Source organism: Myotis brandtii, unplaced genomic scaffold, assembly GCF_000412655.1.
Source record: "Myotis brandtii unplaced genomic scaffold, ASM41265v1 scaffold668, whole genome shotgun sequence".
Classification (NCBI taxonomy): Eukaryota; Metazoa; Chordata; class Mammalia; order Chiroptera; family Vespertilionidae; genus Myotis; species Myotis brandtii.
Window position 1 is genome coordinate 2867042 of NW_005370597.1, and position 16682 is coordinate 2883723.

At 42.9% G+C, this 16682-nt stretch overlaps 2 protein-coding genes across 3 annotated transcripts in view; both read left to right on the top strand.

Annotated features, from left to right (window-relative positions):
• HARS2 (histidyl-tRNA synthetase 2, mitochondrial) overlaps positions 1-2512 on the top strand; it is a 9038-nt gene extending 6526 nt beyond the window's left edge. The window contains exons 11-13 of one of the 2 annotated variants that reach the window (XM_014529020.1): positions 262-378; positions 1133-1279; positions 1695-2512. In XM_014529020.1, the coding sequence (XP_014384506.1) occupies positions 262-378; positions 1133-1279; positions 1695-1754 (324 nt within the window). In that variant the 3' untranslated portion in view covers positions 1755-2512. Of the gene's footprint in view, positions 1-261; positions 379-1132; positions 1280-1694 lie in introns of those variants that run through there. The other variant, XM_005881072.2, reaches the window with a different exon arrangement.
• A 1302-nt stretch (positions 2513-3814) lies between these two features.
• ZMAT2 (zinc finger, matrin-type 2) lies at positions 3815-10204 on the top strand. The gene is made up of 6 exons (XM_005881124.2): positions 3815-3939; positions 4251-4344; positions 5962-6085; positions 7756-7829; positions 8382-8527; positions 9673-10204. Exons 1-6 carry the CDS (start codon positions 3922-3924, stop codon positions 9814-9816), a joined length of 600 nt encoding a protein of 199 aa, XP_005881186.1. The 5' UTR covers positions 3815-3921; the 3' UTR covers positions 9817-10204.
• The last annotated feature ends 6478 nt before the right edge of the window (positions 10205-16682 follow it).

Here is a 16682-nt window from a genome sequence, read left to right on the forward strand (position 1 = left end):
GGGGGGTGGAGAGAGAGGCATTGATTGGTTGCCCAGGGATCAAACCTGCAACCCAGGCACATTGGCAATCGAATCCTTTCTTTGCGCAAGCCAAAACTCTATTCTTTGTGCAAGCCAAAACTCGAACCACTGAGCTATATCTGCCAGGGTTGGACTGTGTTTTTTTTTTGAACTGTGTTTCTTATGATTCTTTTTGTCCTGGTTTTTGGGAGTTAACTGGTGCAAAGGAAGTTTTTATTTTAGGTCTTTCTCTTTTATCAGACTTTTGGTGAGAAGATACGGACCACAGAGACCCAAGTGTTTGTGGCCACTCCACAGAAGAACTTTCTCCAAGAACGGTTGAAGCTAATTGCAGAGCTTTGGGATGCTGGGATCAAGGTATGGTGGAGCTAATTTCCAAACCATGTAGGTATATGTGGAATTTAGGCACCAGGCCCATTTCTACTTTATGCTTAGGTGGAACTCAAGATCTTTCCAGTCTTCACTAGAGTGTCTTCTTTGGGTAGGAGGGCTAGCTACTTATTTCTTTGGAAATTCGCACTCCTGGGTGTTGTAAATGTTTCCCTCCACGTCCCGCGTGGTTCAGGGTTCAGGATCTGGAAGAGGAGCCGCACACAAATGAAAGAGAAGAGACAAGAGATAATTTGGAAATATTGGGGTTCTGGGGTCCAGGCCCAGCGGGCCAGGGGTTCCCAAAGGTGTTGATGGAGTCGGCAAAGAATGATTTACACGGAGACAGCGTTCATAGCTCTCTAGCTCTCTTTAGTCTCCGTGGATCTTCCTGTGCCTGGCTGAGGCCACAGAGAGAGATCCACGAGGCAAGCTGAGCCTTTATTTTATAGTCAGTGGTAAACAAGGTAGTGGTTACCATAGTTACACAGTTCTTGTGAGTTTCACTTGTTTTGGCCACTTCCTGCACTTCCCTCAGCCCATTAGCTTCCCAGATAAGATCTGGGGAGCGTTATAAGGTCAAGCCTAATTATGCTAAGAGGACTGTCCCCTCTAAGCTGGGACTTGTTTGTGACTTTGCCAACAGGTCAGTCCGAGGCTTAATCCTATATTGGCTCCCCACACCTGGGGTGGAGTGGTGTGGTCACTTCGAAATCCCATACTTTACCTTCATCCTTTTCAGGCAGAGCTGCTGTATAAGAACAACCCTAAATTACTAACGCAACTGCACTACTGTGAGAACATGGGCATTCCACTGGTAGTCATTATTGGTGAGCAAGAGCTGAAGGAAGGGGTCATCAAGCTCCGTTCAGTGGCCACCAGGGAGGAGGTGAGTGGGGCAGGCAAAAATAGAAGGGACCAAGTGTCTCTACCGTGTTAAGATTCTTTAAGAAATATATTTCTGGCTGAGGAAATATCTTCAGAGTTAATAGTGATAGAGATGAATGAAGACCCATCCTAGGCAACTGTTGCAGCCCATAATACTGGCTGGGTAAGCAGAAGAAGGACAGATGAAATTTCAGTGGGTATTTTGAGACTAATTAACAAAATAGATGTAGACCAGGCATTTGAATCCCTTTGTTTTTGAGGACATACAATCTCTAGGTCAGCTTAAAGCCCACACTACTCCCTACTGGTTGCATAAGTAGTGGGGGTGATATAGAGTAAAATGAATCTGGAAAATCAATGGCTAAGGAGCTATATCATTTTTTAGTTCGTCACATGAGGGTTCTCTTATGTTCCAGGTGGCCATTAAACGGGAAAATATTGTGGCTGAAATTCAGAAGCGACTATTCGAGTCTTGATCCTTTCCTGATTGCCATCTGCTGCTCTTTGTAGAAAATGTTTCATCTAGGACTGAGTTCTTGATGGGCTTCTCAACAACTGGCCAGGATGGGTGACAAGTGCCTCTGCCTCCTCCATCCTTCCTGGGTACAGAACTATAGAAAGCCCTGAGGACGCCTGGGCTATTGTGAGCAGCTATTCTGCATGGGCGCAGATGGCTGGTATGTGAAAGAGACATGCTCTAACTGCAGAGACAGATGACAGATTTCATGTACCATTGGAATGCTGCCAAGAGGTGCTAAGGTGCTTGCTGTGAGCAAGGCTCTGAGAAAGTCACCTCTGGCTGGGAGGATTCTGAACCATTGAGATCAGAAGTCAGATTTTTAGCCTTCCACTGTGGCTTCTGAACCAGATTCTGGGAAATTTGTCCACTACCTGCTATTGGCCTGTCCAATTTTGGGGGAGACAATGGTGTATGGCAAATGGCTGCTGTCTACTTTGTTTGAGGACAGAGATGCTATCACAAGGGCATAGCAATGACAATATGATGTGGTATGTCTCTAGCCCATCCACTGTTAACAATAGTAGGGTGAGGCTGTCTGTTTAATAATTTTGAATATTGAACTTAATAGGTGACCTAACAAGATGGAGATTTGATCTTTTGAGGTTTTGGAGACCACTTCTTGTGCCAGAATCTCTGCTCTGTTTCATGTCCTGCCATGGAGGTGGCTATTCTAGAAGTGGTTAGATAATATATTAAATAAAATATTTAATGTAGTAGTTGGGTAGTTTGTTATCAAGGGATTGTTTTGCATAATGCTTGAGTGTACACTAAGAATTCTAAATCTTTTTTTGTTATTGTTAACCCTCACCTGAGGATATTTCCATTGAATTTTAGAGAGAGTGGAGGGGAGGGGGAGAGACAGACAGAAACATTGATGTAAGAGAGACACATCAATTGGTTGCCTTCCACATGCCCGTGGACCAGGGCCGGCAGGGATTGAGCCCTTGACAGGAAATGAACCCAGGGCCCTTCAGTCTGAAGGCGATGGGTCTATCCACTGAGCAAAACTGGCTAGGAAGAGAATTCTAACTCTTGAGCAAGGAGTAACCTCCCTGGGGTGATGCTCTGTATTCAGTGAAGGAAGCAGTCATAGTTCCTCCAACCCCCAACTTGGAGATACACTTACGTCACTAAATCAATAGTGAGCCATCTGCCAGAGTTCTTCACCCTAGAGCAGTGGTTTTCAACCTTGCTAATGCTGCGACCCTTTAATACAGTTCCTCATGTTGTGGTGACCCCCAACCATAAAATTATTTTCGTTGCTACTTCATAACTGTAATTTTGCTACTGTTATGAATCGTAATGTAAATATCTGATATGCAGGATGTATTTTCATTGTTACAAATTGAACCTAATTAAAGCATAGTGATTAATCACAAAAACAATATGTAATTATATATGTGTTTTCCGATGGTCTTAGGCGACCCCTGTGAAAGGGTCGTTCGACCCCAAAGGGGTCGCGACCCACAGGTTGAGAACCGCTGCCCTAGAGTGTTGTTGCTAACTGACCTTCCCAAGTATAATTATGTTGATTAAATTTGACCATAGGTTGGCTGTAATCCTCAGTTGAGGGAAAGTTAGTTAACTATAGAGTGATAGCATTGCTTCAAGATAATGAGACAAAGGTGCGAAAAGCACTTACGTGTGTGCCCTGGGAAGGTGCAGCTTTTGCAAACACTTAGGTGTTGGGGAGGGGGCGGCATATCTTTAGTCCGTTCTGGTAAATAGGGCATCTGAAGCCTTTAATAACAGCGCTTCTGCCTTAAAGGTTTAGAAACTCTTGGCAATGTACGCAAGTTAATTAGACTAGAGGGCACGGATCCGCAGGTCCCTCGTTTGTAAAACAGATGAGTTGAACTTTCAGGGTTGTTTCCGAAGTCCAGAGCCAAAAAAAAAAAACAACCTTTTCAGGCGCCCTTACTTCCGTATTGCTTCACACTCCCCATGCGCATGCGCCATTTTATTGACGCGGAGGCGGGGCTTACGAGTCTGTTTTAAAAGCCCTCCAGTCTTTAGCTGGTTTACAACGGGAGACGCTTAGCTTATTGGAGGGCAAGCTTGCTTTACGGCCTAAGGTCGCTTTTTACGACATTTTCCGGCTTCCCATTCACTTCGCGGTGAAAATGGCGTCGAGCAGTGGGGTAGGTGTTGTGTGTAGAAGGCGGCTTGCAGCGGGTGGAGGGTATGAGGTGGATTCTTAGCGTGTAATATACTGCACCGGACTGGCTTCCCGATACCTCTTTGCGATTTTGTGGCCCCGTAAGGCCCTGGTGCAGAGTGGAATCGCGGAGGTCTCTCGGGTTGGGGTCCTGAGGCCACTTCAGCCTCCCGGTGCGGTCTGGGGAGCCTTCGTTCTCTAGAGGTGCCGGGGCCGCCTTGCCGGTGATGACGTGGTTTCTCTCGGCGTCCGACACGATTAGCAACGAATTCTGAGGGCTTTTTATCTCCACAGACAAAAAACTTGGACTTTCGCCGCAAGTGGGACAAAGATGAATATGAGAAGCTCGCTGAGAAGAGGCTCACGGAAGAGAGAGAGAAGAAGGATGGTGGGTGCCTGCTCCATCACGGGCTAAGGGTATCGTAGAGGCGATGCAGTGGCTTGGAGAGCCGGTGGGGAGTCGCAGTGCACTTTCCTCTAACCCTGTGTACGAGCCCTGCCTTCCTGGTCCTCAGTGTTTTGTGTTGTTGTTTTTTAATGTATAAAATGAAGAAGGAGATGGACTGAAGTGATTTTGGGGTGCTTTCCAGCTCTCTTGTCCTGTGCTTCCTTGCCCTCCCCGTGCTGGTTCATGTTAGTACTTTCCTGAAAAGAGTGGGATCCTTAATAGTGACAGAAGTCAAGAGGGGTATTTTGCTGCTATGCTTTACTGTTACTGAAGACCCTCTCTTTCTGTTGAAATTACTTAAGGGGGAGAAGAACATTCCTGGCCCAATCTAAACCTTTTCCTGTAGTCTGAGAAGAGTAAGGGTACTAGCCTGGGAAGGTTTGATGTTCCTGCGAGTGCTTAGTAGGGCTGTGTTCTGTGCCTTGTACAGTGTCAGGGAATTGGCCCACCTCTCCTAGAATAGAGATTGCACTGTACAAAAAGAAATACTTGGTTTTCCTCATCTGTTTTCAAACTTGTATGTTCTTCTTTCACTTTACCTCCAGCCACCTTTTAGTTTTGTTTTTTTTTTTAAAGATATATTTTATTGATTTTTTACAGAGAGGAAGGGAGAGGGATAGAGAGTTAGAAACATCGATCAGCTGCCTCCTGCACACCCCCTACTGGGGATGTGCCCGCAACCAGGTACATGCCCTTGACCGGAATTGAACCTGGGACCCTTGAGTCCGCAGGCTGACGCTCTATCCACTGAGCCAAACCAGTTAGGGCACACCTTTTAGTTTTTAGGTATCTTATATAATAATAGTGTTTGGCACGTAACAGGTAATTCCTAAATGTTAGTCCCCTTTTTAAAGATTTCCCCAGCTCGCAGAAGATTCCATTTTGTGTTATGCTTGGGATATCTGAAAACATTATTGAGTATCCTTGCTCTTTTTTTAAAAGGTTGCTTTTTGTGAAAATTCAGAACTTCTCCCTTCAATTCAGTTCATCAATGAGTAGAAAACATTGCTTTTTGACTTGTTAGCTATAAAGTGAAGAAATGCTGTAGTGAGTTAAGGATTGCTTATCTTTTTTCCTGTTCATACTCTCCCTATCTACTGCTAGAAGTACCTGTTGTGCCCCTTGCTTCAAGTTTCAAAAACAAAATGAGAGTAAACCTCTGGACTTTGAGTTTCATGCATATCTTTTCCTTTCTGGTTAAGGAGGTGCAATATATTTTTTTTATTTAATATTTTGTTTTATTGCTTAAAGTATTACAAAGAGTATTACATATGTCTCCTTTTTTTTTCCCCCTTTGACATTCCCCCGGCCTCCCCTACCCCCCAGTGTCTTGTGTCCATTGGTTATGCTCAGTCTGTTCGATGCTGCTCTGCCTCTGTATCTATTTTTGTTCATCAGTTTATAATGGTCTTTATTATCCATAAATGAGTGAGATCATGTGGTATTTTTCTTTCACTGACTGGCTTATTTCACTTAGCATAATGCTCTCCAGTTCCATCCATGCTGTTGCAAGGGAGCTGCAATATTGAAGGGACTTCCTTCCCCATTATATTTCAGGAAAACCAGTGCAGCCAGTCAAGCGGGAGCTTCTCCGGCATAGGGACTACAAGGTGGACCTGGAATCCAAGCTTGGGAAGACCATTGTCATCACCAAGACCACCCCACAATCTGAGATGGGAGGGTGAGTGGCTTTTCATCTTTCACTGTAGGTCTAATAGACTATGTTGGTTTTAGGAAGTGTTGAGGAGGATTCCTGGGTCAGGATAACAATCTTGTTGCCTGTAATTCCATCCTTAGATTTATTTTTCTTTGTCTCCCAAGATCTCAGGTTAACATTATAATATCTCTTGGAGGGGTCACTCTGTATGCTTCTTCATATTAGCACTATAACTATTTAACATCTTAAAAGGGATAATTTGTTCTCCTGCTGGAAGGAAAGGACTATTGAGGAGATTTTTAGAGGAGAAATTAGGTGGAGCTAGAATGGAAGCTAGGAGCTATAAAGGGGGTTGAGGTTCCTGATTGGCTGTAAAGGTGGTAATATAGATTATCTAGTTGTGTACTTCCTTCCTAGACTAAGACTGTAACCTATAGGAAGACTTGTCCCACAAGAACTCATTTCTTCTGCCCATATTTTTGTCGAGTTAGGTTTTCCAGCAGGAGGGCAACACAGCAGAGTGACACTTCTCTGAGCTACTGTTGTCATTCTTCTCTATATTAGTAATCTATTACTATGTAAATTAACAACCCCAAATTTAATTTGTTGCAGCATAAAACAACAAAGAGCTTGTAATTTCTGTGGGTAGGAATCGGAGAGACTTACTTAGGTGGTTCTGGCTTAGAATCTCTCACAAAAGTGCAGTTAAGGTGTGTGCTGGGTCTGTTCATCCAAGATATAAGTGGAGCTGAAGGCTGTACTTCCAGCCTCTGCCACATGGCTGTGGTTTGGCAGCCTTAGTTCTTCCTTGCATGGGCCTCTCCATAGTCCTTATCACAACAAAGTAAATGGCTTCCCCAGAGCAAGTGATCCATATGGACAGACTAAGATAGAAGCCATGATTTAAAAAATTTGTTATAACCTAATGTTGGAAGTGAAATAGCATCACTTAAAAAAATTTTTTTTCAATCCTCACCTGAGGATATTTTTTTATTGATTTCTTTCTTTTTTTAGAGAGAGAGCGTGGAAGGGAGAGAGGAGAGGTTTAGAGAGTGACATGAAGGTGAGAGGCACACTGATTGGCTGCCCTCCCCACGTGCCTGGACCAGGGACCAGGGCTGGGGATGGAAATGAAACCGAGGTACATGCCTTAACCAAGAATCTAACCCTGAGACCCTTCATTCTGAGGGCCGACACTTCATCCACTGAGCCAACTGGCCAGGGCTGCATCACTTTAAAAAAAAAAAAAAAGACTTTATTGATTTGAGAGAGAGAAAGAGAGAAATATTGATCAGTTGCCTCCTGTACCCTGACCGGGGATGGAACCTGAAACATGGGTATGTGCTCTAACTGGTATTGAACTGGTGACCTTTCGGTGCATGGGATGATGCTCAACCAGCTGAGCCACACTGGCCAGGGCAACATCACTTTTGATATATTCTTTTGGTTACACAGACCAGCCCTGGTATAAATTGGGAGGGGACTACACAGTTTAGAAATATTAGGAGGGTGGGGATCATTGTGGGGCCATCTTGGAGGTTAGTTACCACAATTTTCCAAGAGCTAAGGCTTTATGGAAATGAGAAGTGCCTCCTTCTAAAAAGACTTTTTACCTAAAATTATTATGTCTTGGTTGAAAACAGTACAATCCTTACAAACAGATTTGACTCATGCTGTTTCTTTCTGTTTGCTAGATATTACTGCAATGTCTGTGACTGTGTTGTGAAGGACTCCATCAACTTCCTGGATCACATTAATGGAAAGAAACGTAAGGCTTGGAGTTGGTTTGTGGCTGGGGCTGGAATCAGGCTTTGGTGTCGGGGATGGGGTAAGGGTGGTTTCTGTTAGGTCTTTCCTTTAATGCCTGGGCAACTCTCCAGTTGCTTCAGCACAAGTTATCTGTTACTTCATTATTTAATGTTTCTGGAGGCCGTGAAGTGAGACACTGTTCTAGGCTCTCGACAAGCCAAACCATGGTTTTCTGGGTTAAGGTGTCCCCACTGACATGCATCTGCTTTAAGGGAAGTTTAAAGCCATTTGCATCCCATTAATCTGGGACTGCAGCTTCTGGAATCAAGTAAAGCCAAGGGAGTTTTGTTTTTGTTTTAGCTATAATTATTTTTGCTGTGTGTTTTATGAGAAGATGTTAAAAAAATGTCAGCAGGAAGTATGTGAGATCTTGCTCCCTGGCATATGTTGTCAAATTGACCCAAATAAATTCTTTAAAAATTTCTTAAAGGAAAAAATATTATCAGGAAAAGACTTGAGGGGCTGAGGATGTTGTTATTACCTTACCTTCTTCACTGTTGACCCCACCCAGATCAGCGAAACCTGGGCATGTCTATGCGTGTGGAACGTTCCACCTTGGATCAGGTGAAGAAACGTTTTGAAGTCAATAAGAAGAAGATGGAAGAGAAACAAAAGGATTATGATTTTGAGGAAAGGATGAAGGAGCTCAGAGAAGAAGTAAGGCTCTCCTGTCCTTCCATCTTCCCCCAGCTTTGAATAGTATGTTAGGAATCATGGGGAGGCTGATTTTCTCTGTCTCTCTTTGATTCTAAAGTGAGAGGAAGTTGGGGGGGGGGGGGGGGGGGGGGGGCGGGGAGAGAAACATCAATCAGTTGCCTCCCGTATGCACCCTGACTGGGGATCGAACCCAAAACCTGGGTATGTTTCCTGACCTGGAATCAAACTGGTGACCTTTTGGTGTACGGGACAACAGTACAGCTAGCCAGAGGAAGGCTGACTTTCTCATTCCACTGCCACCCCCAGGGTATTTGTCCTATCTCTTGAATTTCTGTATATCAGGGGAAACATTGATTACCCTTATTTGAAACTCTCAGGAATTGAAGGAAATGGCTCTAAACCTGTCCTTTTTTTAAAAAAATAAATATATTTTTATTGATTTCAGAGAGGAAGGGAGAGGGAGAGAGAGATAGGAACATCAATGATGAGAGAGATTCATTGATAGGCTACCTCCTTCATGCTTCCCACTGGGAATCGAGCCTGCACCCCGGGCTTGTGCCCTTAACCAGAACCAAACCCAGGACCCTTCAGTCCGCAGGCCAACGCTCTATCTACTTAACCTATCCTTTTTTTTTTTTTTTCCTGGATTCTGTGGGCCATATTGTTTATACAACATTAAATAAATGTACCTGGTCTCCAAGAGGCTAGTGGAACTACGCTGGGTGGATCAGAATTCTGTTTCCACCACTTACTGGCTAAAAATCTTGGGCAAGTTATATAAACTGTGCTTCAGTTTCCTCCGATTAGATATCTTAATATATAATATACTTAAAGCACTTAGACCAGTTCCTGGCATGTACTACATTCCTCAGGATGTTAGTTGCTATTAAATGGTTTTGCTTTTATAACTGTATTAACGAGATGAACTGGAATGTAGGATTGAGAAGTGTTCTCCACAGGCTAAAATTTCTCTTGTCCTTTACACTCTTCACTGTGGCTTTTCCTCTGCTTTTGAAATTTTACTTGTCTTTAACTATTTTCTCCTAAAAATAGAAAGGAATCTTGAAGCTCATCTGTCTTTTTCAACAATGTTTGGCTCAGGAGCCTGAACTGATTCTGAGTGGTTTCCCCCCTCACCCCTCCAGGAGGAAAAGGCCAAAGCCTACAAGAAAGAGAAACAGAAGGAGAAGAAAAGGAAGGCTGAGGAGGACTTGGCATTTGAGGAGGATGATGAAATGGCAGCTGTGATGGGCTTCTCTGGCTTTGGTTCCACCAAGAAGAGTTACTGAGGCTTTCTATGCTTGGCCCTTTGCTGGGCTTAACTTTGAGTGTGGGCGGGGTCATTTTTTTGGGGGAGTACTTGGGAAAGTCCTTAAGTGGCAGTGGGGAGGGCTATAGGGTGGGTGTTTATGCTTTCCCTCGACCTTGAGAGAAAGCACAGGAGGCAGAGGTAATGCTGGGGCATATTCCTTTAGCCTCAGTGTATCACCCGAGTCACAGGCCCTCTGCCCATCTGCGTTCCCAATAAAAAACCTCTTCTGAGGCTGCTTTCCCAAATCTTCCCCTGCATCTTCCCCTCTTCATCTATCCCGTCTTCTCTGAGCATCCTACATTTATCCTGTGTTCTGCCTTTGTTTTAATTTTGGCTCTTGCTTGGCCTGCCACGGAAAGGTTCTCTGGGCCCCCAGTTTCCAGTTGATACCATATCCTTGACCAGCCAATCCCCACCCCCTTTCCTCATCCCCCTCTGTGGTTCTCTGGCCACCTGGCATGCATGTGTACTTTTGCCTGGGTCAGTAGTATGTGCGGATGTGTGTGCATGAATCTGTCACATAGAGGGAGCCTGAACTAGAACCTCAGAGCGTTACTGCTTTGGGGCCTGATGTTCTTGGTTTCCTCAGTGCATGAAACAGGAAATTAAATGGGATGAGTGTTTGGTGTGGATTTTGTCTGTTGAGTTTTTTAACCTTTGTTTTTCATATGTAGACTGTTAAGCTATTCCTGTTTGTTTTATTTTATTGAGGATTACTCGTTTTTGTCTTCCTTGTGAGCAGGCTCTTGGAAGAACCTGTTTGATGCAAAAAAGAAAACGGAAAAAAAAAAACAGCAACTCTCATATGGGAGCCTTTGTGTCTCAGAGGCTGTTCAACATGTATAATAAATGGCATTGACTGGGCCTATTTCACATTTGGTGGGAACATTCCATATTTTTCCCTGTGTATATTTTTTCTTCCCACGCTGAGGATTTTCCATATACAGTGTATTCTTGTCCCTTCATTTGAGCCCTGTTGCTTTTTCCCCCTTGGTTCCTTCAGCATGAGTTGTATTTTCCTCTAATGGGTTCTCTGTCCAGATGACTCTGAACAGAATTTGCCTATAATTTTTAGCCTCCTTTGATGGTGTTTTAGGAACAGCAGAGCTTCTTGTTGAACTGAGGGTTTCTTTACTACTGCAATTAGGCTAGGCGCAGGGTTACTCACTCCTGGCACTGTTGACAATTTGGGCTGTACAGTTCTGTGTTGTGTGAGCTCCCTTGTGCATTGTAGAGTGTTTAGCAGTATCCCTAGCCTCTACTCAGTAGATGCTAATAGCACCCCTTCCCAAAATTATAACTAAAAATGTCTGTCCCCAGGAGTGGGGGAGAAATCCTTTCAGTCAGCTCCATTGAGAAGCTGTCTTCCCTGCTTTGGTCTAACTTGAGAATTAGATGATATAGAGTGGTTAACTAAAGGAAAAACCATTTTGATATTCCCTGGATCAGGTACTGTGCCAAGTCCCATGGATGCAAAGGGGGGAAAAATCAGTCTTTTAAAACAAAAGTTACATAAACATCAAGCAGGTGAATTCTATAATAACTTTAGCTGGTTCTATACCACAAAAAGCAGGCTCTATTTGGCTTAAGGCTGTCACCACAGGGCTTGATTACATTCTCTGCCCCATGTAGTTCTCTGAAACCCTTAATGTAGTATCAGAACCATCTGTGAGCCCCCAAAGTACCATACTCTTTTCTTTGGACTTTAATACAAAATTCCCTTGCTGTTCAGAATGATTTTTGCCTATATTACTTTTCTTAATCCTCACCAGAGGATATTTTTCCATTGATATTTGGAGAGTGGAAGAGAGGGAGAGAGAGAAACAAATACTGGTTGCATCCTGCACACACCCCAACCAGGGCCAGGGATCAAGCCTGCAACTGAGGTACGTGCCTTTGACCAGAATTGAACATGGGACCCTTCCCGACACTCTCCACTGAGCCAAACTAGCAGGACTGTTCTTTGCCTATATTATTTCTAATGCTGAATCTTGCCACTGTGAATGTGTCTCAAGGCCTGGCTGAAAGTTTGACACAGTATTTGTTGCCCAATGGCAGGCTGATTAGTGGGTGCCTTCCTTGTCATGATTATATACTATACAGGTCCTTGTATAAGAATCTACCCTAGTGGACTCGACCCTTTTGCTTCCCCATTCAAGTCAGGCTGAAGAAGATTATCAGTGAGCTGACAACCTTCCATTGTTCACTATTCATTTTTCAGGAAACTAATTCAAGTTGGCTTCAAATCATCTCCCTTCCTCTTTGGTACAGTGGAATCTTACCTTTGGCCACCTCTACTAAAAACTATTCTAAATTCCAGGTTCTCTTAAATTCTCTAGGGACTGACAAGTGGTTTGAGTCTCCAAGGGGCCTGTCTAGGTCATGGGTATTTGGAGGAACTCAATGTGGTATGTTGGAGAAGGGGAGGAAGGAGAAGGGATGGAAATTTAGGAGCCCAGAGCAATCCCAGAGAACTCAGAAATCTCTGGAAGAGGAACTTCATTAATATTTGTTTTCTAAAATCCATGGGCGGGAACTGCATTCTGGTTGAGGAATATGCCTGTGACTGGCCTACTTGTGTTCATTTGTTCAATGTATGCTGAGATGCTGAGTATGTTCCAGGCCCTGGTAATATCTTCTGGGGCAAGGCATCAAAGCTCCAACTGTCGTGGAATTTATATTTTTTGAAATGTATATAGTATTTGGGGAACAAAAGTTCAGTATGGCTCCAAATAATTCTGTGACTTCTGGCACCTCCCATAATCCCTCCAGAAATTTAAATGTGAAGAATCTTTAGCAATTCTAAAGTATCCTAAAAACATACTTGTTTACTGAAGCTTTGTTTTTATAACAGTGAAGCATCTAAAATAAAACTGGTTCAGCCCAGCTGGCATGGCTCAGTAGTTTAGCGTCAACCTATGAACCATGAGGTGAGGTTTCCATTCCTGGTCAGGGCATATGCTCGGATCATGGGCTGGATCCCCACTATGGGGCATGCAGGAGGCACCCCATCAATGATTCTCATCACTGATCAGATGTTTGTATTTCTCCCTCTGAAATCAAAGTATTTAAAAACATGTGTAAAATAAAAACTGGTACATTTATACTTGACTATAAAGCAGCCATTGCAATATATATTAGATCTATATTTACTGACAAAGATCTCCAAGACATACTGTTAAGTAAACAAGCACAGAAATTGCCCAACAAACTGATCCCCAATAAGCACCCCAATCATGAAACTAAATTGTGTGCAGTAAAATATATAGGATGAGGGAAAGGACTGGAGGGATGTACACTGAAATCCTAACTGGAGAAAAGTAGGACCTGTGGGAGAGAAGGGTTAGCTACTTACACTATACATAAAAGGGGTTTCATGTGGGATTTAAAATAATTTTAAAAACTAGTAGCAGCATAAGTAATGCTCTATTAACACCTGGGAGAGGAGCTGTAGGATTTATCTGGTTTAGCTGCAAAGATCAAGAAAAGGCCTGAAATACAATTTGAAGCTTGTGAAGCAAGAGTGAATTCCTGATTAGGCACTGTGAAAGTTGATTTGATCACAGAATGACCCCGTGTGGTGGCCTGCAGGAGCGCAGAGACTAGTGGATCAGGTGACCGCTCATAGTAGGAGAGAAGAAACCCAGAAGCAACTATGGAAGAGCTCCCTGGGGAATAGGGGAGACCTGAGTCACTGCTGAGTGTTCTCAGACAGGCACGGGGTGGGGTGGGGGTTGCGGCGACAGCGGATTGGACAGTCGGTTGGTAAATGATCCCTGATCACTTTTGGTTTGGTCGATTTATGATGACGTATATCCTTCTTAACAGTGAAATGAATTTAATCCAAAGGTCACGCCTGGGCTGGCTTTAGCTCAGCGGTTCCTTCGCATACAGAGCTTCCTACTCGCAGTTGCTCACTTGAGCGACAGCGGTTCGAGACCCGCGGGCGCTCTCCAGCCCTTTTGCTGCTGTCTCAGCTTTCATTTTCCCAGTGATCAGCCTTGATTACTTGTTTTGAGATTCCTCCCATGCCCAAAGAATCAAAGCAACTGTGTTTCCAAACGACTTTCAGTTCCCTTTGGAGCAGAAACCAGGACTCCTTGGAGGAATGCCATTATTGAGGCAGGAAATGCAGAGATGAACCCCAGAGTATCTTATAGTGCTGGAAAATGAGGAAGTGCTAACAAACAAACAAACAAACAAACAAAAAACCCAAGGCCAAACAAAAAAACCTTACTTTTAAAATTAATTGTGGTGTTTAGTAATGCTTGGGCTTTTGTTCCAATAGTCACTATATGATTGTATCTTTTCAAGTGTCCTCAAATTCCTTTTCCTTACTGGGGTTATATTATTTTGTCAGCAATATCTTGACTCCCTTCAATTTATTACTTATATTCAGTTATTTTCTTTTCCCCTTTCTCTCCTCACTTCTGTTTTAGTCATATTGTTTTTACAAAAAAATTTCTGTACTATTTTTCTACCCTTGTCATTACTTTTATTTTAGTTGGAGATCTACAACTTAATATATTTAATGCTCACCATCATAATGCTGTCTGCGTTTTCCCCTTTTCCCCAATTAAATTCTTAGTTGGATGAGCCCATTCTCTAGTAAATCCTCAAGAGAGGCTTCTGGGCACAGTGTTTTGAGTTCTTGAATATTTATGTATTTATTTAGTCTCTTTCCCTTCCCCCTTAATATCTAATCAAGTTTCTCTTAGTAATTTTCCATCCATTAATTACTACCCTCTGCTCTTGGTTTTTGTTTTTAGCACAATTCTGGGACAGGAGTTTTAAAAAATTAATTCATTAATTTTATCATGCCCCCACCTCTCTCTCCTTCGGCAATCATCAGCTTGTTCTCTTTATCTATGGCTCTGTTTTGTTTATTCATTTGTTTTGGTGGTGGTGTTGTTTTTTATTACACCTATAAGTGAAATCATATGGTGTTCATCTTTCTCTGTCCGACTTATCTCACTTAGCATAATATCCTCAAAGGTCCATCCATGTTGTGAATGATAAGATTTAATTCTTTAAAAAAACATTTTTTTTATTGCTGAGTTATATTCCATTGTATATATGTACCACATCTTCCTTATCTATTCATCTAGGTTGCTTCCATATCTTGGCTATTAAAAATAATGCAGCAATGAACACAGGTGCATATATCTTTTCTAATTAGTGTTTTTGTTTTCCTGGATAAGTACCCAGAAGTGGGATTGCTGGATTGTATGGCAGCTCCATTTTAATATTTTGAGGAATAGCCATACTGTTTTCCATAGGGCTGCACCAATTTATAATCCAACCAACAATGTATGAGTTTCCTTTTCTACATGTCCTCGCCAGCACTTGTTTATTTGTTTATTTATTTTCAAACTGTAAGAAAGTTTACTTAGAAAGCCACAGAGGTAGAAGTGAGTGGTAGAAGAAATGGGCTCAGGAAACAAGTTACAGAGGCAAAAAAAAGGGAGAGAAGAGTAAAGGTAAGGGGCCTAAGGGGCCTAAGGGGAAGAGGAGGAGGAGGGGAAAGGACCAGCGTGCTCCAGGGAGGGAGAGCACCTATTGATTTATTGATGATAGCCATTCTGACAGGTGTGAGATGGTATCTCACTGTGGTTTTAATTTGCATAATCGCTGATGGTTAGTGATGTTGAGCATGTTTTCATGCTTTTCGGCCATCTGTATGTTCTCTTTGGAGAAATGTCTATTCAAGTCCTTTGTACATTTTCTAGTTGAATTGTTTTTTGTTGTTGTTTGTATGTGTGTGTTTGTTTGTTTTTGTGTTAAGTTGTATGAGTTTTTAATATATTTTGGATATTAACCCTTTGTTGATAGATCATTTGGAAATATCTTCTCCCATTTATTAGGTTATCCTTTTGCTTTGTTAATAGTTTCCTTCTCTGTGCAAAAACTTTTCAGTTTGATGTGGTCCCATTTGCTTATTTTTGTTGCCCTTGCCTAAGGAGACATATCCAAAAAGATACTGCTAAGATAGATTTCAGAGAGTTGATTGCCTATGTTTTTTTTCCTAGGATTTTGATGGTTTTAGGTCTTATTTTTAAGTCCTAAATGAGTTTTGAGTTTATTTTTTTTATATGGTACTAGAGGCCTGTTGCATGAAAAGATTCGTGCAATAGGCCTTCCCTTCCCTTGGCTGCCGGCACCGGTTTTCCTCCGGCACCCAAGACCCAGGCCTTCGCTCCGGCTAGAGGCGCCTCCAAGCCCCTCGCGGCTCCAGCGGCCAGAGGCGCCGCCAAGCCCCTCGCGGCTGCGGTGGCCAGAGCCACCTTCAGTCTTCGCTCCACTGCTTTGCGCCTACGTATGCAAACTAACCACAATCTTTGTTGGCGGTTAATTTGCATATCTCGCTGATTAGCCAATGGGAGGCATAGCGAAGGTACAGTCAATTTCAATCTTTGTCTATTATTAGATAAGAAAGTGGTTCAATTTCTTTCTTTTTATTTAAATATCTTTCTAGTTTTCCCACCATCACTTATTGAAGTGGCTGTCTTTACCCCACTGTATATCCTTGCCTCTTTTGTCATAGATTAATTGACCATATAAGTGAGGATTTATTTCTGGGCTAGTTCTTGCATATTTGAAACTGATTTTCTATAGCCTTGGAATTTAAAGGATGGATTGCCTGGATTTAAAATCTTGATTCACATTTATTTTCCTTGAGTTTTTAAAAACATTTTTGTTGCCCTGCCTGGTTTTACTCAGTGATTAGAGATGGGTCCAGGCCTTGATTCCTGGTCCGGGGCATGTACCTGGGTTGCAGGTTTGCTCTTTGCTCCTGTCGGGGGTGTGTGCAGGAGGCAACCAGTGGATATGTCTCTCTCACAT